This window comes from Ananas comosus, linkage group 12, assembly GCF_001540865.1.
Source record: "Ananas comosus cultivar F153 linkage group 12, ASM154086v1, whole genome shotgun sequence".
NCBI classification, from domain to species: Eukaryota; Viridiplantae; Streptophyta; class Magnoliopsida; order Poales; family Bromeliaceae; genus Ananas; species Ananas comosus.
In genome coordinates this window covers 2,502,411-2,523,495 of record NC_033632.1, presented here as the reverse complement: position 1 = coordinate 2,523,495, position 21,085 = coordinate 2,502,411, and the positions used below count along the sequence as shown (strand labels likewise).

The 21,085-nt window shown below is 37.2% G+C and overlaps 2 protein-coding genes across 6 annotated transcripts; one reads left to right on the top strand and one right to left on the bottom strand.

The window, feature by feature from the left end:
• Positions 343–4,245, bottom strand: LOC109718348 (probable inactive receptor kinase At4g23740). Its single transcript, XM_020244539.1, has 3 exons — positions 2,462–4,245; positions 1,073–1,407; positions 343–842 (listed from the first exon to the last, which is right to left on the bottom strand). The coding sequence occupies exons 1-3, from the start codon at positions 3,786–3,788 to the stop codon at positions 549–551; spliced, it is 1,956 nt and encodes a 651-aa protein (XP_020100128.1). The 5' UTR covers positions 3,789–4,245; the 3' UTR covers positions 343–548.
• On the top strand, positions 12,905–17,384 carry LOC109718679. 5 transcript variants are annotated; one of them, XM_020245024.1, is made up of 4 exons: positions 12,905–13,163; positions 13,285–14,480; positions 14,707–16,326; positions 16,747–17,384. In XM_020245024.1, the coding sequence occupies exons 2-4, from the start codon at positions 14,360–14,362 to the stop codon at positions 17,145–17,147; spliced, it is 2,142 nt and encodes a 713-aa protein (XP_020100613.1). In that variant the 5' UTR covers positions 12,905–13,163; positions 13,285–14,359; the 3' UTR covers positions 17,148–17,384. The 5 variants fall into 5 exon arrangements, with proteins under 5 accessions (XP_020100613.1, XP_020100615.1, XP_020100616.1 ...); XM_020245026.1 differs by having other exon boundaries at positions 12,906–13,163; positions 14,408–14,480; XM_020245027.1 differs by lacking the exon at positions 12,905–13,163 and having other exon boundaries at positions 13,170–14,257; positions 14,408–14,480.

Below are 21,085 nucleotides of genomic sequence, written 5' to 3'. Positions count from 1 at the left end.
ATTTTTCTCCCTCTCTGAGTATAGCATAAAAAGAAGTGGGGACTACAGTTCCCACCCTTTCAAAGTGGTGTTTGGGTACAAAAACCATGCCACAACCAAACGTGTTTCTCATCAATCTTTCCCCAAATAGGGCTCATAATGGGCCCACGCCAGACCAAATGCATTTATAAATGGCCTTAGAAAATAGGCCAGTGCTGGACCAAGCCCCCAACCTGGCCCATTAGTAGCCCTACTTCATCTTTTAAAAATTACAAATAAAACAAAAAAAAAAAACTGAAAAAAAAAGGGAAAATACATTAGAATATCAAAAATTCCATACCCAGTAAGTATTCGAAGAACACATTTGAGGCAAATTTATAGCCCATTTAGCCTATCTGATCATTAAATGTAACAATCCAAGAAACAGTATTTCACCTAAAATAAACACCATAACTAAAGCCAAAGAATGTAAACACAGTAGAAATGCTACAATATACAAATACAATGACCACTGAGCAAGGGATCAAAATAATAATACACATAAAGAAAGCCACAAACAAGTCATACACTTAAACCGGCGTCGAGCTCTCCGATCCGGCTTCCACGGACGGCCGATTACCGCTGTCGAACCTTCTGACGTCTTCGATCATCCTCACCACCTCAGCCATCTTCGGCCGCTGCTCCGGCATCCTCACGACACAAGTCATCGCGATCTGAAGCATCTCGACCATCTCCTCCTCTATGTTCGGGTACCGCATGAGCTCGAGGTCGAATACCTCCGCCGTCCACTCCTCCCGCACCACCGACTGCACCCACCGCACCAGGTGCACCACCTCGTCGCCACCCCTCCCCCCGCCTATCACCTGTTTTTAAATAGGTGTTAAATACACCGTTATCCAGTAACTTAAACTTTCAAAGGAAAAATGGTTGTCTCAGAATGTAGCAAAGAATGAGGGCTCTAAACTCTAATCTTTCTAGACTCCTCGTCTAATCTAATCTCATCCCAATTAAATCAAAGTCTACATGAATCCCTGGAGCTTTATCTCAAATTGCAATTCCATCCCAGACCCTATAAAATGGTATTGTTTCACACCTGAATTGGTGACTTTCCCGTGAGGAGCTCGAGGAGGAGAACGCCGAAACTATACACATCTGAAGCCTGGGACGCTTTTCGCGTGTCGACCACTTCTGGGGCGCGGTACCCTGCTGCCCGCGACACGACCATCGGGTTCATCAAGGAGGCTAAGCCTGTGTCCGAGATGAGCCCGTATCGGTTAGCATTGACGAAGACGTTGGAGGATTTGACGTTTCCGTGGATGAATTTTCCATTGTTCTCTGCATGGATGCGCGTGATCCCACGTGCAGCCCCAACCGCAATCTTTAGCCGGGTCTCCCAGTCGAGAGGAGTCCTATCCTCTCCCCTTTTAGCTGAGAACGAGGGTAAAACAAAAACATCACAAGTTACAGAAGATATCTTAACCAAAAACAAACTTCTACAGTGAAAAAAAAATGAAAAGAAAGGTGACTACAAGTTGTTATATGTTACAGAGCTCTGGTAATGCGCACATTTGCGCGCACAGCAAATTAAATAGAGAATTCCAATTAAGGAAAAAGCAACTTAAACTCTGGGAGGCCAATTAAAACTGAGACTTGATCCTATAAAGACTTGAGCAATCATCAATATACGAAAGCTCACAAGAAATCAAAAATTATGTTATTAATCGGCAAATCAGGAAAGCAAACAAATCACAAGCAGATAAGAGAAAATTGTTATGACACACCAAAATTTGAAATAATCCTATATATGAGATATTGTAGGGCTAAAATTCTTAATCCGGCTAAAAACACTTTGGACAGGGACTAGACTCGAGAGGTTAAGAGAGTTAATTGTGTTAGAACTTAGAACTAGAATAGTCCTAGTATGGTGGCCCCTGGAAGTGGGGCATGAGAACGATTGCAATACATTGGATTTGAGAAACACGAGCAAGTTTGGATACAAGATCAACACATTGAACACGGCAAATTCTTTTATAGAACAACTATTCAACCAAATTTGCACATAAGACCCTCAATTTCAACACTTTTCCTCACTGTCTAAATTCGAAGAGTTTATAACAGAGGTAGGAAGAAAGATTAATTCTGAGTCCCTTGCTGCCGGAGAAGTGGATCTCACAATTGTACCATATTTTAAGCTACATAAATGGGATAAATTAGCACACCAGTATGAGAGAATAGATGAGAACAAAGATTTGTTGTGTAGAATGAACAATTTAGCATCATCTGAAGTTCGATAAACGTAATTTGCATATGCACAGCAATAACAAAATGCTAATCAACTAGGTCAACAATGCCAGCATAGTTTACCAATACCAACAATGCTTAAGCATGATATGCCTACATTTCCACGATAAAATCAATAACAAAAACGAGATTATAAATAGTGCAGTATGAATATTAAGTAAAATTTGAGACTGGATCATACCATGCAGCAAGCAAGAAACGCTCCCCTGGCTATAGAAATCCGACACTATGAGCTTCTCGTCCTTGGAGTAGTAGTAGGCCCTCAGTTCGGCGACATTCTCGTGTTTGATTGTGCCGACCATCTCCATCTGCTGCTCGAACTCCTTCCTGCCGACCCCGACCTCTTTCAGCCTTTTAACCACGACGGTGGCCGCGTCCTCCAGCACCGCCTTGTACGCCGTCCCGAACGTCCCCTTCCCCAGCACCTCCGCCGACGCCCTCAGCAGGTCCTCCAGATCGAACACGAAGTTGCACCCGTCGAAGAACACCAGCCGGTTCTTCTCGTCCTGGCTCCCGGACACCGTCTTCTCCGGCGAACCCCTCCGCGCCGCCGCCGCCCCCTTCTTCTTCGTTCCCCCCTTCGCCTTCGCCGCGGCCGCCCCCTCCTCGTCGCCCTTCCCCTTCCCCTTCCCCTTCCCGCAGCACAGCAGGATCAGCAGCGCCAGCAGCGCGAACGCCGCCGCGCACCCGCCGACGACGATCCCGAGGATCGCCGACTCCCCGAGGTTCCGCTTCGCTCGCGAGCTCGGGAGCGGCGCGGGCGCGGGCGACGGCGACGGCGACGCGGGGGCGGGGGCGGGGGCGGGGGAGGGAGGAGCGGCGAGACCGTCGTTCCCGGCGAAGGAGCCGGAGGCCGCGAACCTCCGCAGCGACTGGGGGATGGTCCCGTTGAGATGGTTGTCGGAGAGGTTGAGGAACTGGAGATGGGGCAGGTGGAGATCGGGGACGGCGCCGGAGAAGGAGTTGTTGGAGAGGTTGAGCGCGGCGAGGCTGGTGAGGTTGGAGAGGGAGCCGGGGACGGGGCCGGAGAAGGAGTTGAAGGAGAGGTCGAGGACGGTGAGGTTACGCCAGGTGGCGAGGTCGAAGGAGGGGAGGGGCCCGGAGAAGGAGTTGACCTGCAGGTGGAGCTCGACGAGGGAGCCGAGGCGGGCGAGGTCGGCGGGGAAGGGCCCGGAGAGGCCGTTCGATCGGAGGCTGAGGATCTGGAGGGCGGAGAGGCGCCCGAGCGTGTTGGGCGGGATCGGGCCGTTGAATCCGATCCCGGGGAGGCGGAGGGCCACCACGCGCGACCCGTCGGCCGCGCACGTGACCCCCGTCCACCCCCCACCACCGCATACGGGCGCGCCCGCGCCCCAGTTGAGCCCGCGCCGGCTGTGCGGGACGCCGGCCAGGAAGCCGAGCAGCGCCGCCTTGTCCTCCCACGGCTCCGCCGATGCCGCCCGCCAAAACAAGAAAATCGCCCCCAGCAGCACCCAAAAAATCTTCTTCGCCCAGGTACCACCGCTCATTTCTTCCCCTCCTCCTTTTTCTTCTTCTAGCTGTTAGTTATATATTAATTAAGTAGCGTACGCACGTACTCGATCCCCTCTCTCAACACCTCGCCATTTTTTCAGTTTTACTGGAGATCTACTAGTACAGGAGGTAGTGAAAGGGAGTAGAGCATCATAGATGATAATAGATACATGGTGGTGGTGGTGGTGGTGGTGGAGAGGCGTTGGGGAGAAGCAAAAATTGTGGGAGCTTTGCTTGGGAGATGGGCATCCGAAAGGAGTGGACTCTTTGGTTCCAACCATTCATGAGAGATAGAGAGAGATAGAGAGAACGTTAATTAAGAAAGGGTTTGGTTATTTCCGGGTTTTGGGGTTGGCCATGTGAGAAGATAAAGGGGGAGAGAGAGATAGGGGGTGGGCTGTGATGGTGGTGGTGGAGAAGTGGAGCCGCCACCACAACCAATGGGTAGTAGGGTTTTTAAACATTTTATTATGGGGTTGTTAAGTAACTACTTATATATAAATCAATGCTACATACAACTTACAATGCACCACACCATATTATTTACGGCTCTGTTGTTTAATTAACCCTCTTTGACCATCCTGATTAATATATGAGTTCTATACTTACACTTTGTTGTAATTCTCACAAAAAAAAAAAGGAATAAAATTTAATCACTAATAAATTTTTGAACCACACTGCAAACAAAAAATAAAATAAAAAAGGGCCGTAATTAAATTACTTAGAACCCTCCAATAATAACACCCTCCGGGGTACATTCTCGTGTACGCATGGCGTTAATCCTTGACGCGGGTGTATTATGTTGGGATGGGAGGAGGGAGACCGCGCTGTAAACGATGCGTGAAAAAGTAGAAAAAGCGGCGACGGGACTAAATGGTAGTTGTTTCGGATCCGCTACAATCCGGGTTACACCAAGATGACATGAGCTCTCTTGCGTGTAGCGTCTCTACTGGCTTGATATAGAAGAAACAAATAGAAACACGCCACGTGTGCAGGTCGGACATGTTTGCCTCTTTTTCCGGAGCTCCGAACACGACGATGATTGGCGGGAAGAGGAATTATTTCTTTCTTTGTTTTGGGGGGGATTTAATGAGGGCGCAGCGGAGTGGGTGGTTGACGGTGGATAACAGCGGAGAAAAAGCGCGGAATTTCTCTTTTTCTTTTCCTTTTCTTTTTTCTTTTGTCCTTTTTTTTTTTTTCTTTTTTCGCGGTTTCGTAGTCATCTTTTTGAATTTCATCTTTTGTGTCACGTGGATTATGTGGCGAAGGTATATTTACTTTAGTACGATTAGGATGAAACTAAAAAATAAAATTAAAACACGTTAAATCATTCAATAATAATTAATTTATTATCATGAAAAAAGAAATCAAAATTGTAGATTGAAATTTTTAAAATTTTGAAAGAGAATTTTAGTTAAGTAATAGGAGAATAATAAAGGAAGAAAAAGGAAGGTGTTTGTGAGAGAGATTTTTAAATAATTTATTTCAAAATGAGCATTCAAAAATCAAAATTGGACTAGAATATAGATAAATTGGATCATTTTAATTTCGCAATGGAATGAGAATCGAAATTTGATTCTTAGTAAATAAATAATAACTATTAGAATTAGTGAATTTTATTTTGAATTTAAAGTCTAAAATAGGTAAATATAACAAATCCTCAAAATTTTGTAAACAACCATTTAAACTTTTATTTTTAATGATTATTAGGCATTTATGATTCTTAGTCAACATTATTAATTACACATCTGTTTTGGTGCTTGTATTGTGTGTAATTTTGTAAATTTTCAAAACTCACCCAAAAAAAAAATTTTTTTTTTTTTGTCTATTTTGATGCATTAAAAAAAATTAAAGATAAGTTCGTCTTATTCTTCAATCTTGTTGCTTAGTTATCATAACCAGAAATAAAAAATACGATTTTTTATGTTCTAAAGTATAAAAAAACAGATACAACGAAAATTATATGTGGAAAACTTTCAGTGGGCTCCCTGAATAAAGGGGCGATGGAATTATTGAGCTGCGTTAACTCTAATCATGGGTCAAGATAAGAACGTCGAATAGTAAAACTCTTTAACCTAACTCCTACCTAACTATGCATTGGGTTGACTTTGGATCAGGTTAGGTTAAAGTACCTTAGACTATTCCGAGGTCAGCATAATTAAGTATATAAAATGATAAAGCAATTGTTGATAAAAAAAAAACACCGATTGTACCTAGCATAATTAGTTAAAATTTAATAATTAGTAATCGAGATGTCAAATTTAATATATATATTTTTTAGGGTTAATTTTATATAGGTCCCTATAAACATGATGAATAACAGATATATCTCCACAAAGTTTAACTTTTATAAATTATATCCGTAAAAGTACTAATGTATTCAGATATGTCCCTATAATTAGGATCCGTTAGAAAACTGTTTATTTTTTAAAAGTATGCTCGTGAAATGATATTTTTGCTCTCACAAATATATCTCTCGAAAAATTCTCTTAATTTTTGTCCTTTTCCTCTTTCTCTTTCTTCAAGGGCGACTGCAACGGCGGACAACTCCGGCAACATCGCAGAGCTTGTCAAAGTTGTGGCCGATGAGGACGAGGTTGAGGCCCGCAGCGGCGAGGCGAAAGACGAGAAAGCGACTGATTCGGAAGTGCTCATGACGACGGCCCACGCGAGCACAATCGACGACAACAAAGAAAAAGGAGGAGAAAAGGAGGAGGAAAAGAAGGAAACGAAGAAGAAGAGGAAGAGAAAGAAGAAGAAGCAGAAGGGGAAGAGGAAGAATAAGAAGATGAAGAGGAAGAGGAAAGATAAGAAGGGCAAAATTGTCAATTCACCTAATTAATTAATTATTATTAAGTATTTTAACCGTGATTAACTAAATTTCTTTAACGGATACTAACGCATAGACATATCTGAATACATTAGGATTTTTATAGTGATAATTTATGAAAGTTAAACATTATAGGGATGTATTTGCTATTTACCATATTTGCAGGGATCTGTATGAAATTAATTCTATTTGTTTTATATATTTAGCTAAATTTATTTTTAAATATAAATAAAATTGTGTTAGAAAATGTAAAAAATTAAGTAGGAATTTTTTAATGAATGAATGAGAGTTATTTCCAAATAATTTATTTTCCAAAAAAAAACTTCCCTCATTTTTTTACGGGACAAGGTGGATTTGCAAATAGGAGTTGATCTAGCCGTTTCGTAGTTCAGTACTAACAAATTAAATTTTCAAAATTTGCCATCTCAAATTTGTTTTGTTTTAGTAGCTAATATTAAGAGTTGAGCTGGAATACTATAAGTACCATACGCACTTCGTTGCCACCTATTTATTTTTAATGATGGAATATTCAAAGTAATGATCGGCACCGTTGAACATAATTTATATCACTTGAAATATTTAAAAACCAAATTACAAATCTTTTCGATATTATTGACCTAATAATAAGAAAGTTTCAAAATTTGCAACTTTAAAGATAGATATGAGACTTTTTTTGTTTAACAATATAAAACTATTCAAATCAATTGAATTTTTGTTAAAAAAAATTTTAAACTATTTAGAATAGAATCTATACTCGTGATCTTCATTATAAAATTTATACATCACTTTTTAAAAAATATTTATTTTCAGTTGTTCATTTTTACGCCCACTTGATTGACAAGAGAATTTAACGGTGTCGATCGTCGATTTGGAGGTTCCAACATCGAAAATAAATTGTTGGCAACAGAAACCGTTTACTATCGATAGTATTTCAGCTCAAATCCTAATATTAATTAATATAATTTTAAAAAATAAAAATAAAAATAAATGTAACGTGTCATGAGCCACTCGTACACTTATTCGCCCGTGCCCCGAAGTTTCTGTACCCCGGAATCGAATCACGGTATTGGTCGACCAAATGAACGGTCCCGATCTACTGCTCTCCGATGGTCTGTAGGGCCCACAGGAACCAAAAGGAGGTTCCTTTTGGCAGTATTTATTCTTACAAAAAAAAAAATTAGGTGGATTTGTTGCGTAGTGAGATGTGACGTGGCGTTCTAGATGAGCAGTGGGACCCATTTGTTTGCGCTCGTTGTCGCCGTGCGATTGTCTCCGAATATAATCGGACGGTCGTCGGGTGCGCTCACCCCATTCCCACTACATTATTCAACGTTCTTCAACGTAACCGTTATATATCACGGTTATGGTACTGACACGTGGTACCAAATCCCTAGGGCCCACACGTCATACTCACACTGTGTTTTAGTTTTTATTCTCCACTTAATAGAAAAAATTTATATATAAAAGAGTTTTTAATCTAATTTTTAATATAAATCTTAAGTTTTAAATTCGAAAGATATTAAGAATGTATATATACAACAATACTGTAGTAATATTTTGCAATCAAATTTAATTATTATTCTATTTTTTTTTACATATTTCAAATAATGGCGAAGTACAAGTGTGGTAATTAATATTGTATTTAACATGAAGAAATAATTAAGATATAGGAGTTAAAAGGTAGGTGACTTTTCTAATTTAGGCAATAAATTTAGTTTACGTATCATTTTTATTTCAATAAATTATTAAGTTTTATACCTATTACATTTTCATCCTTAGTAACATTTTACGTATTGAATATAAAATACCTCAGTTATCTTGGTTTACTTTCAGCAGCATAAAAAATATTTTAAATGATAAATAGTGTAATTTTCATATCAGTAAAATTTAGGAATAAAAACTATTTAAATAAAAAAAGAACTTCAAATACTACCTATGTGAATTCGCGCTTTCTCACTTAAGTGTTCTATGACTTAAAATATATTACTTTCGTATTTATAGTTGTGTTTCTCTTTCCGTTATCCTCTACGGTTAAAACTATAGGGTACTATAGTAAAAAATTCGGAATAATATATTTTAAACTATAGGTTACTTCGTAAAATCATCAAAAATAATAATTATAAAAAAGTAGGATCCGTTTGTTTGGTCGTAAAAAGATTTCTTTGATTTTTTTTTTTTATGAATTGTAAGAAAAATAGTTGTTTTCGTTTTTCATTGGAAATGAGCTGGAAATGGAAACGAAGCCCCAAAAATCCGGCGTTGGGAGGGGGAGGGGGCAGCGGGCATGCGGTCCACGAGGCACACCCCACCTCGTGGACCACCGGAGAGAGGTCCACGGTGGACCTCTCTATCTCACCCCTATATATATATATAGAGAATTAGGCTGGAATACTATTAATAGTAAAACGCTCTTTTTACTATCAAGTTTTTAACCCTTAGACAACAAATTGTAGAGTCGGGATGATATTAGTCGGTTAGAATTGAGTGGTCTCTCTAGGGTTGAGTGGTCCCTACTGGGTTATAATATTTAATCCAATGGTTAGAAATAATGAAAATAGTTGATCCAAAGGCTAAAAAACTGGTAGCAACAATCTCTCTCTCTCTCTCTCTCTCTCTCTCTCTATATATATATATATATATATATATATATATCCTCCCTCTCTTATTCTAATCACCCATCCAACTTGATGGGTGTTTAGAAAGTTAGGAGCACAAGGGCTGCTGTGCTCCTAATAGCACAGTAGCCCTACTATATATATATATAATATATATTTAGAGTTTTTTACTATCGATTTATTTTCGATGATAAATCTTTCAAATTGATGATCGACACTGTTAAACATGATCCAAACCATTTAAACTATATGAAAATGAAATTTCACGCATTTTTTATATTATTTTTTTGTACATCGAGTGAACAGAAAAATGAATGGCTAAAAATAAATATCTTTTAAAAAGTGATGATACAATTTCTGTATTTAAGGTGTAGAGTATAGATCTTGTTTTAAATAGTTTAAACAATTTTCGAACAAAAGTTTAGTTGATTTGAACTTTTTTATGCAATTAAACGAGCAAACGAACCATATCAGCGATTAAAATTACAGATTTTGTGATCCTTTAATCGTTCAGTTAGTGATGCCAAAAAATCATGAAATTTGATTTCTAGATAATTTAAATAGTCTAAATCATGTTCAACGGTGTCGATCATCGATTTGAAAACTCTATTATTAAAAATAAATCAGTAGTAAACTACCGATAGTAGCACGATCAAACTCAATATATATATTATATAATATTTTATCTATTAATATAAACAATAACACTAATATATGTAATATGATAATAATTATATATCAATAATATAAAGGAAAATTTTCAAATACCTCATTGTGGTTTCACTTTTTCTCACTTTAGTACCTTATGGTTTAAAGTGTATCAAGTTAGTACCTTGTGGTTTTCCACTTTTTTACTTTAGTAACCTATGGTTTAAAGTGTATCAAGTTAGTGCCCTGTGGTTTAAAAATCACAAGATACTAACTTGATACAAAAATAAAATCATAGAGTACTAACTTGATAAAAAAAAAAAATCACAGAGTACTGACTTGATTCACTTTAAACCACAGAGTAATAAAGTGAGAAAGTGCGAAATCGCAGGATACTAACTTGATACACTTTAAACGACAGGGCATTAAAATGAAAAAATATGAAAATACAGGGAGTTTTTTAAAGTTTTTTCTAATATAAAATACATATAATAAGAATAAATATATATATTTTTTTGGGAAAACTTCAAAAAACCCCCTTGTGGTTTTAATTTTTTTCACTTTAGTACCCTGTGGTTTAAAATGTATCAAGTTAGTACCTTGTGGTTTCTCACTTTATCACTTTAGTACCCTGTGGTTTAAAGTGTATCAAGTTAGTACCCTGTGGTTTTGCATTTTATCACTTTAGTACTCTGTGATTTTGATTTTGTATCAAATTAGTACCCTGTGGTTTTTTAAACTATAGGGTACTAAAGTGATAAAGTGTGAAACGACAGGGTACTAAAGTGATAAAGTACAAAACCACCGGGTACTAATTTGATACACTTTAAACCACATGGTACTAAAGTGATAAAGTGAGAAACCACAGGGTACTAACTTGATATACTTTAAACCACAGGGTACTAAAATGAAAAAGTGTGAAACCACATAGGTGGTTTTTGAAGTTTTTCCTATTTTTTTTCAACCAAATAACCGTAACTTAATTTTTTTTTTTTTATAAATTAAATACTAATGAACGTTAAAAAAAAATTTCGAATTTTTTTTTACACCAAATTTTTTTTTTTCATAGTTTTATGGAGAAGCAAACAAAGCTTAAACAAAAAGGTTATGTACGGATTTGTGATATTAGAATGTTGCAGGGAGTCGCTGTGTAATTTTATCCCGCAGTAGGCGATTGTGTCACGTTATCAAATTTATTCGCGGAGAGACGAGACCCAACGAAGTTTTGGCCGTCGGATGAGTCCTTGTCAACGTAGCTAGATAGGGATAGTACTTGCATCTAGATTCGGGACAACCATAAAGTGATGTGATTGATGTGATCGATGTGTTCGGCTTGGGATTAGGTGGACTCGGTCCCCTTATTATTTCTGTGTTGGGCCCGTGGAATTATTAGTCGAATTTATTTGGTGTGATGGTGATAATGATCATGGTTGATTCACTGAATTAATGAACAGATGATATTTATTGGTGATGATATTTACATGTGATGATGTGTGGATACTTATTATATAGGAAAAACTTCAAATATCTCATTGTAGTTTCGCATTTTTTTATTTTAATATACTGTAATTTAAAATGTATCAAGTTAGTACCTGTGATTTTACGTTTTCTCACTTTAGTACCATGTGGTTTAAAATGTATCAAGTTAGTACTTTGTGGTTTCGTATTTTCTCACTTTAGTATCATATGGTTTAACATTTTATTAAGAAAAAAATAAAACCATAAGGCACCAACTTGATACAAAAATAAAACTACAGAATACTAACTTGATATAAAAATAAAACCACAAAGTACTAACTTGATACACTTTAAATCACAGAATACTAAAATGAGAAAGTGCAAAACCACATGGTACTAACTTGATACACTTTAAAACACATGGTACTAAAATAAGAAAGTGTGAAACCATATGGTGGTTTTTGAAGTTTTTTCTATGTAGAGAAAATTTTTGTTTTACCAACATATTTTTAAAAGCAACACATTAATTTTTTTAATGCATGACCTTCTCGGATATATAATATTTTGAGAGATTTGCGTAATAAACTTTTTTTTTTATTAATATCTATATTTACTATCCACAACTCACTTTTATTATACTCAACAGTATATAGCATTATCTTTTATATTTTTTGTTTGGTTTGAAAAAAAAATATTTTTTAAATTTTATTTACAGATTTCATGCAAAATTAATGTTTCTGCTTTTCTTTTTCTAATTTGAAAACGAAAACTCTAGAAAATAATATTATTTTTATAAAAACAATTTTCTAAAAGAGTAAATGTTGACAATTTTCTATCTGCAAAAGGATCAACAATCCAGTCAACAAGGTGGACTTATAATCTGGCGAAGTCATTTTGACGTATCTTCTTTGATCCTCTACAAAGTTTGAACTGAATCACGATATTTAGGGCGTGTTTGGTCAATTTGAGTAGGAGTGTGGTGGAGTTGCGAGATCTGCAAACATAGCTGATCTCGACTTCGCCTCCGCTACCGACGAATTTGCGAGTTCGCACCGCATGTGAGCTCTCGACAGTAACCCTGAGCGCGTTTGTGACTGAGAGATATACTTCTCAGGTCTCTGAATTCTAAGCTGAGACTAAAGTGTCGTGCGCGTTGCGACCGCTCTACTTCACGGTCTCAGCTTTATTTATTTTCTTAATAATTTCCAGCTGATCAGCCCGGTAAGTTTGGACCGGGCCAGAGCTGAATAAGCTGTTTAAAATAGATTGGGCCGAGACGGGCCGGGTTAAGAGAGCCCGCGTTTTGCTCTGGTCGAAGTTGCAGTGGAATCGTGAATTAGTCGCCAAATACTGTACCGCACATCTCATCGACCGTACACGTGTCTCGTTATCTCGCCGAGTTATCATCATCGCTCACGCCCTTTTTGCGTATATGCCCTTCAAAGTAGACATATATTTTTGTAAACATTGTGTCCGAACATGTAATTTGGATGTGTAAATACCGTTGAGCTGTATGCAAATATGTGTAATTGTGAGGGCGTAAATGGAAAAACGTCGAACCCCGAGAAAAGGCACCATTTCCGATTCTGAGGAAATTAGTGCGGCGAAGAGAAACCCTAGAAATAAAACTGAAAAAGCTGCGAGATCTCATCTCGCGATATTTATCCTAATTAATCGCCGAATAATCTCCGAAATTTTCAAGGATTTTGTCGAATTTGGCGATAAATCGGGGCGTTCTCTTCTTCGATCCCGTCTCCGACCCCTCCGAGAATTCGAAAACCCTAATCCCTCCTAGTTTTATAATGCTCGCGCTCTGAAAGGTCCGCTTCTCTTTCCTCTTATTTCTCTCTTTAGCGATATTTTCATATTGCTCCTATAATTTAGCTGCAATTAGAGGAAGAGGAGGTTAACTGTTTCATCAACTTTGATTCGCTTTTACAGTTTGGGGGAAAAGCACTCAACTTTTGGATAATTTGAGCTGATTACTGTGGTTTAAGAGAGGATTTAATTGTGAAATTTAGCGATTTTGTTTTTTAAAAAGTTTTTTCTACTCGGAGTTAATGGTGATTGAAGGAACGCGAGGCGGATTGTTTCCATATACTTTTGATTTGGTTTGTAATAATGGCTCCTCACGAGGAGAAGATCCGATTTTGGAGAAAAAGGACTCAAACTTTTGCGTAATCTCGAGTGGTTTCTGTGGGAATGGCGGGGTTTGTAGAGGATTTAGGTGTCAAATTTGTTTTTTTTTTTAAGTGAGGTTTACTTATTTGGAGATTTGTGGAGCTTAATGCTTATTTCTTTTACGCTTATTAGCTTTTGAGAGAGAGAGAGAGAGAGAGAGAGAGAGAGAGAGAGAGTAAAGGCAATTGTTGTAAATGTGTGTTTTCTTTTCTTTTTCTTTTTTTTTGTTTCCTAATTTTGTTGATTGTTAAACCCATACATTGGAAGATCATTATAGCATGATTTGTTAAAAGAAGTACACTTAAAAATCTTTTTGTAGCAGCGCAAACTTTTCAGAGAAAAATCATTGTTTCATACGGCAACAAAAAAAGGAAGTTCCTACAGCTAATTTGTCGTTTCCTCAGAGAGAAACTCCACAAGTTTATTTAGTTTCGCATCTAGGGTTGTTAAGAAGGCGCGAGCCCAAACATAGATATTATAGATTCTAGTGTAGAACCATAATTGGTAATTAAACCATTTATAATTGAACAATTAGTGACACAGTTTTGATAGAGGGATGTGTGAATAATCACTTTGTACAACTGCTTTTAAGCTGTGTTACCTACAAGGAAATGAAGGTTACTTTAAGATAGGATTTTATTGTTCTTAGCTCAAATTTAATATGTTGCTGCTTCGATCTGTTTCTCGTTACATCAAGTGAAGTGGAGTAAATGCAGATGAGGCTCAAAGAGTGGTAAATGGTGCTAAAACATGCAGCATAATTTTGGGATACTACACGGAAAATTTAACTGCTTTAGTTAGTGTACTCTGTTGTAAGATTGGATAATTTTAGTGCATGTGTAACATTGTTTATAGTATGTTTTTGGCTTTTATTTTTCCTCAGGTTCTGTATGATCAAAGAAACCAGGGGTTGAACTTCTGCAGGTGGCCTTTTGGAGTGAATTCCAACATCATCAGTAAGTGGTTTCGGTTTATATCTACTGCTTTATTTATGTTATTTCCTTTGGAATACTTGAAACTTCTTGCAACTAATCAACTTATAACCAAATATTTGGTAAACAAGTATTACATGTTGCTACTTTTGCATTTAACCTTTGTATGCCATCATTGAAGAATCAAATCAGACGCCATTAACTCCAATCTTTTAGTTGTAAATTATTGATCTTGTTCCTCCTACTTCAGTGGTTCGAGAAAAAGATGTTTGTTGGGAATACTGTGAGAAAATGGACGGGAACAAAGTTAGATGCAAATTTTGTCAGAAAGTATTAAATGGCGGAATAAGTAGATTGAAGTTCCATTTGTCTCGACTACCAAGTAAAGGTGTTCACCCTTGTAGCAAAGTCAGGGATGAGGTCACTGATAGGGTAAAAGCGATTATAGCTATGAAAGAAGAGAACAAAGAAGCCTCAATTGCCAAGAGGCAGCGGCTATCAGAAGCCAAATCACCAGATGTTGTTACCAATCCAAAATCGCTTCTTCCCCCAGTAGAATCCACACCTCCGTTAGCAAAAGCACTTTTGGCATGTTCAACAGCCAGGGTGCCTCAGTCTCCGTTGGACGTAGAGAGATGTATAGCCGAATTCTTCTTTGAAAACAAGTTGGATTTTAATATTGCACACTCTAACTCGTATCAGCTTATGCTGGAAGCGATTGGCGGCCCGGGATTTAGGGGCCCGTCGGTGGAAGCACTTAAAACTAGCTGGTTGCAAAAGCTGAAATCGGAAGTCACAGTACAAATAAAAGAGATTGAAAAAGATTGGGCCACGACTGGTTGTACAATATTAGCCGATACATGGACCGACAATAAATCAAAAGCCCTAATCAATTTCTTTGTATCATCTCCGCTAGGTACTTTTTTCCACAAGTCGGTCGATGCATCTGCATACTTTCGAAACACCAAATGCCTTTATGATTTATTCGATTCGGTTATTCAAGATTTCGGCCCCGAAAATGTCGTGCAGATTATCATTGACAATGCCCTAAATTACACAAATGTAGGGAGCCAAATTACGCAAAATTACAATAGCATTTTTTGGTCTCCTTGTGCTTCTCATTGCGTGAATTTGATCCTGGAAGACTTCTCAAAAATCGATTGGGTGAGTCGATGTATTTTACAAGCGCAAGCAATTACGAGATTCGTTTATAACCACATATGGGTGCTCGATCTTATGAAAAAATTCACTGGGGGGCAAGAACTCGTTCGCACAGGAATCACTAAGTCGGTATCTAACTTTCTCACTCTACAATCGATTTTGAAACATAGATCGAGACTGAAGCATATGTTCAACAGTCCGGAATATTCATCTTCACCCTATGCCAATAGGCCCCATAGTATATCCATCATCGACATTCTCGACGATAATGAATTTTGGGGAGCAGTTGAAGAAACAGCAGCTATTTCGGAACCGCTATTGAAAGTATTAAGAGATGTTTCATGGGGTAAACCGGCGATTGGCTCGATATATGAATCGATGACTAAGGTAAAGGATTCTTTACGGACATACTACATAATGGATGAAGGAAAATGCAAGACATTTTTGGACATAGTTGACCGGAGGTGGCAAAATCAACTCCATTCGCCGCTTCATGCAGCTGCGGCTTACTTAAACCCTAGCATTCAATACAACCCGGAAGTTAAATTTCTTGGGATTATTAAAGAGGAGTTTATCGCCGTTCTTGATAAGCTGTTGCCAACGCCTGAGCTTAGGCATGATATCACAGGCCAGCTATACGTGTTCAGGAAGGCGCAAGGAATGTTCAGTTCCAACCTTGCAAAAGAGGCTCGAAACACGACCTCTCCTGGTATGATCCAATTTAACTTGATGATTATAATTCAGAATGAACTACGTTTTCTGTGTTTCGAACTTTATTTCATTATGCACTTTGAGGCTGAGGCAAATTCTATGAAAGTGTCTTTTATATATACATCCCTACAAAATCATCTGTTACAAAAACAAGTTTTTGTAAAAATCTTGATACACACCCTTATCTAAGTTGGTGAGCCATCAAATTCATTGAGGAAGTTGGTTTCGCATTTGAGAAGTTTTCTAAGCGGGGCAGTATTGTAACTGCAATTGTATGAAAACTTAGATTTTGCAGGGATGTTGTGGAAATAGATAATTATATAAGGTGTATGTATAAGATCTCAATCATAAAGCACAAATGGTGCGAAAAGCATCCTAAAAGAATGTGATTGTAATTGCAATTTTCTCATCCTGATAGGGATGTGGTGGGAACAATACGGCGATTCAGCTCCTGGCCTACAACGAGCGGCGGTGAGGATACTGAGTCAAGTTTGCAGTACTTGGACCTTCGAGAGAAATTGGAGCACAATTCAGCAAGTCCACTCCGAAAAGCGTAATAGGCTCGACAAAGAGACCTTGGTCGATCTCCTTTATGTTCACTACAACCTGAGGCTCCGATCGAAGGGAAAGCCGCCCGATGCAGACCCCATTGCACTCGACGAGATCGACATGACCTCAGAGTGGGTCGAGGAGACGGAGAACCCAAACCCGACCCAGTGGCTCGACCGGTTCAGCTCAGCATTGGACGGCGGGGATCTGAACACCAGGCAATTCAATACCTCCATTTTTAGCTCCAATGATCATATATTTGGTTTATGATGATGGAAACTAATTGCTTTTTTTAACAAATGTTGTAACACATGTTAATTTCATCTATGTAAAATATCATATATTGGTGATTAGTAGCTAGTCTTTAGATTAAAATTCCTATGCATTTAAGGAGACATGTGGGTTACTCACCTTTTGTATAGCGAGCTACTGAATCTAGCATGTAATGTAGGAGGATGTACATGTGATATCCATGAATGGAGTGTTATTGAGGGAGTTGCATATCAACTAATTAATTTTCAATTTTATGTGTTGTGCATGATTTATCAAACACTATAAAGAAAACACCATACGAACTTGTCGAATGTGCGAGTAACATTTCTTTGTTAAATAGAGTTCTTTGGTGAACAATATGTATGAATAACGCCTCAAAGTATAGGTCATTTTGAGATTAAACATTTTAGCTTTTTTTTTTGGATTTTCATCATTAGCTTAATATATATAAAATTGGGTTTAACAGTAGGTATCAAATTATTCATCCTAATTATTATTTTACTTTCATGAGAGTTACAAATTTTGTAGTACCATATCATTGGACAAAAAAAAAAGGAAATTTGTGTGGCCGGCGTTCTGTGTAACAGCTATATATCACGGTCGTGGATTGTGGGGGCCCACATGTCAGCATCACGTCCGTTACATATAAGCGCTACACCGAGGATGCACCGCCATTAATGTTGTGCTTGTCAAAAAATCCCCAGCGACAACTAACACGTCATCGTCTTTATAATGCTTTTTTGACCTTTTCCTTTGTAGGGTGCGCTTTGGTGCCCCCTAGTGCTTGTGACCTTATCCACAGGACACTTGGCTTAATGAATATGTAACCTACACCGAGTCTACTAGACCGGGCCAATAGAATCCACTTTGGAGTCGTTTAAAATGTATTATTATTTTATAAATAAGATAGAATAGTGTTTTGAACTAGTAGTGTTGTTATGCGTAGGAAATTTGCTTCGAGACAAAATTTGGCCAGATTAGGGATGGAACATGCAAAGATTGTTATGCCAATCTCATCGTTCCTTGCACTCTTATAAATTTTAAAATAAAAGTATTTTTTAATTTAAAAGAGCTTAAATAAGCTGAATAGTGAAGAAGTGGTAGAAAAGATTATGATTAATGCACTAGATTAATAAAAACTCGGTAAAACTAATAAATTTATAATTATGTACCGGTCAAACCATCGATTAACTTATTTAGCAAGCTTGGCCCATGTATTGCCAGTTTCAAAATTGTAAAGCTGATCCAACAATAAAATTTATATATAGAGAAAGAGAGCCCGTCTATAAGCTTAGTTTGGTATTGAAACCTATTTGACGCTGTTAAATAAAATGAAATTAGGACAAAAGTATAAAGGGTTCTGCGTTATCCGGTGACTGCAGAAAATATATCGCAACCGACTTATCGCGATATGCGGAACGTAATATTATGTATAGAAACAAATAAGGTATTTTTTCATTATACTTTTTTACCGCACGTAATATAATATCCTGCAATCTCAAACGAAGCCTGAAAGCACCAGCAGTTAGTGCTATAAAGTTTTTTGCCGTTAGATTTACTTCTTTAATTATTTTTATTTATCATATTATACTATTTCACCAACCACCCACAAAACCTTACAAGACCATAACATCCTAATCGAATATTTTTATCCAACGGCCAAAAATTTGATAGCACCAATAATTTAGTACTATTTATAATATAATAGTCTAATTATATATATATATATATAAAATTTAAAAATATTAATTATTATATTATATTGTGACGGAGACCTGATAACAAAACCTTTTTCTCAAAAAAAAAAAAAAGAGACCTGATAACAAAGCCAAAACTTAGCTAGACTTAAAAGCAACAATAACAGCACTACATACATATTCTAACAATTAGATTTTGCTAGAAGATTTAGCTAAAATAATAATAAAAATATGTCATGAATGCAGAATCCATTTGAGACTTAAACAATAAAATAAAAATAGACACAAGCATTAGTGGCTTGGTTCATGGAGGATGAGGACGACGTGGTAGTCATGGCTCACGGAAACTTCCAATCCATACCCAATACTCCCTCTAGAGTCTAATCTCAATCGCTATACATATATAAATGGGTCAATTTCATTTGTGCCCCTCTAAACTTCAAAAATATCATAGATGCTCCTATAAATTTGATTATATCACAATTATCCCTACAAATACTTATTATTTTTCAAATATACCCTTACCCTTACTATTCATCTCTTTATAGAATGATAAAATATTTAAATTATCATAAATATGGTCGAAATGTCCATTTTGTCCTTAACTTCTAAAATTTTTACAATAGTATTTTAGTATGATATATTTATTTTAAAATATTAAAATGAACAGTAAAATGTATCATTTTACTGCTGTGTGGTTTATAAAATAAGATACTAAGATAAGATACTTTATATTATTTATTTTAAAATTCGAGATGCCAAAGCACAAAAATTTGTGCTAGTTCAAATAACTTAATTCACATCATGCATATATATATTTAAGTTATATTTTGAATAAACTGTTTAACCTAATTTTAATAAGTCAATTGATACTTTAAACAAATTTTTGCTAAATTTTTTTCAAAATTTTTGATTTTTTTATTTTTTAGCTTAACTTTTCAGGATTATATATATTTTTTTAACTGACAAAAAACTTATTTCTAAATGTAGGTTATTTATAAATTTAAAAGAATGTTTATAAAATTATAGTCAATTAAATATTTTAAGATGGTAATGACAATAAGGACAAAGTTGGAATTTTGTTTGTTGTTTATTCAAAATTGATAATAAATTAGCGTAAAAATTATTTTTGAAAGTTTCTCTCTTTTAAAAGATTATTTATGATATTTTAATTTTTATAGGGATATTCATGATATTAGACTTATTTTGAAGGGCAGTGATGAAATTTTCTCTATATAAATAGATAGATAGAGCAAATAGATATAGAGGGGTAACAGGAAGCAGTTGTAGCGCTAGCAATCGCTGGGGTGAAAAACATGAGCGGGGGTGGCAAGAAGTCGACGGTGGCTCCGCCGGTGGCCAAGGTGGGCCCCACCACCGCCACCACAGCCGTCGCCGGCGGCGGCGGAGCGAAGGAGCGGTCGGCCGGCCCGGGCGCCCGAACTGGAATCCCGACCTGGCCGACGACGACGACGAGGCCCGACAGCCGCAGCGGCGCCGACGCGCCCGTGCCGGAGTGGAAGATCCGGTGCCTCTGCGCCGACCGCGGCGCCGTCTCCGCAGTCATGATCGGAGGCCTCGGCTGCTTCTAATTAATTATAAATCATCGCGATAATAATTAGAATTATTATATATATATATGCGTCTGTTGAATATTAAGGTACGTGGCTAATTAAGTAATTAATTAGATATGTAACTAATGGTTACTAATTAATGTTGTATGGTGGTGCATGCTGTATGCTTATGCTATCACGCGTGCGTGGGTGTGTCACCCTCCTCACCGAGTTCATGTGCATGGTGTTTAATTATGTGTTGTGTGTGTTGAGATCTCTCTCTTCAATACAGTATTATATAAAAAAAAAAAGGAACAAGAGGTATGCTTATAATAATAAACTTTATCTTGGAGATTTTCCTTTTGTTATCCTCGGATTTTCTTTCTTTTTTTTTTTTTTCTAATTCTTTTTGGTCCCTCGCAAATTGATTATTCTTTGGTTTCCTTCTGAAATCTGTGGATTTTTTTTTCTTTGAGAGAGAAAGTTGCCCAATTCGTTTATTTATTTTTAAAAAGTAAATTCAGTTGGAAATATAAAAATAAATTGTGGTTCTTATACTTCAACTGGCCTAATTAATATGGCGTGCATTATCAGTAATACTAGGTCCATAAGAAAAAAGAAAATTCTGATAAGATTTTGAAAACTCCTCATCCAAAAGCTTTTAGAAATTTTTTTTTTTTTTACA

What these genes read in the sequence shown, in the direction of transcription:
- LOC109718679 (XM_020245024.1), top strand. Translation starts at nt 14,360, where the DNA reads ATGTGTAACATTGTTTATAGTATGTTTTTGGCTTTTATTTTTCCTCAG. An exon ending in AGTGAATTCCAACATCATCA is followed by an intron (nt 14,481 to 14,706) that starts GTAAGTGGTTTC and finishes CTCCTACTTCAG; the next exon opens with TGGTTCGAGAAAAAGATGTT. An exon ending in TCGAAACACGACCTCTCCTG is followed by an intron (nt 16,327 to 16,746) that starts GTATGATCCAAT and finishes TCATCCTGATAG; the next exon opens with GGATGTGGTGGGAACAATAC.
- LOC109718348 (XM_020244539.1), bottom strand. Translation starts at nt 3,788, where the DNA reads ATGAGCGGTGGTACCTGGGCGAAGAAGATTTTTTGGGTGCTGCTGGGG. An exon ending in CGTTTCTTGCTTGCTGCATG is followed by an intron (nt 1,408 to 2,461) that starts GTATGATCCAGT and finishes CCTCGTTCTCAG; the next exon opens with CTAAAAGGGGAGAGGATAGG. An exon ending in CGGGAAAGTCACCAATTCAG is followed by an intron (nt 843 to 1,072) that starts GTGTGAAACAAT and finishes ATTTAAAAACAG; the next exon opens with GTGATAGGCGGGGGGAGGGG.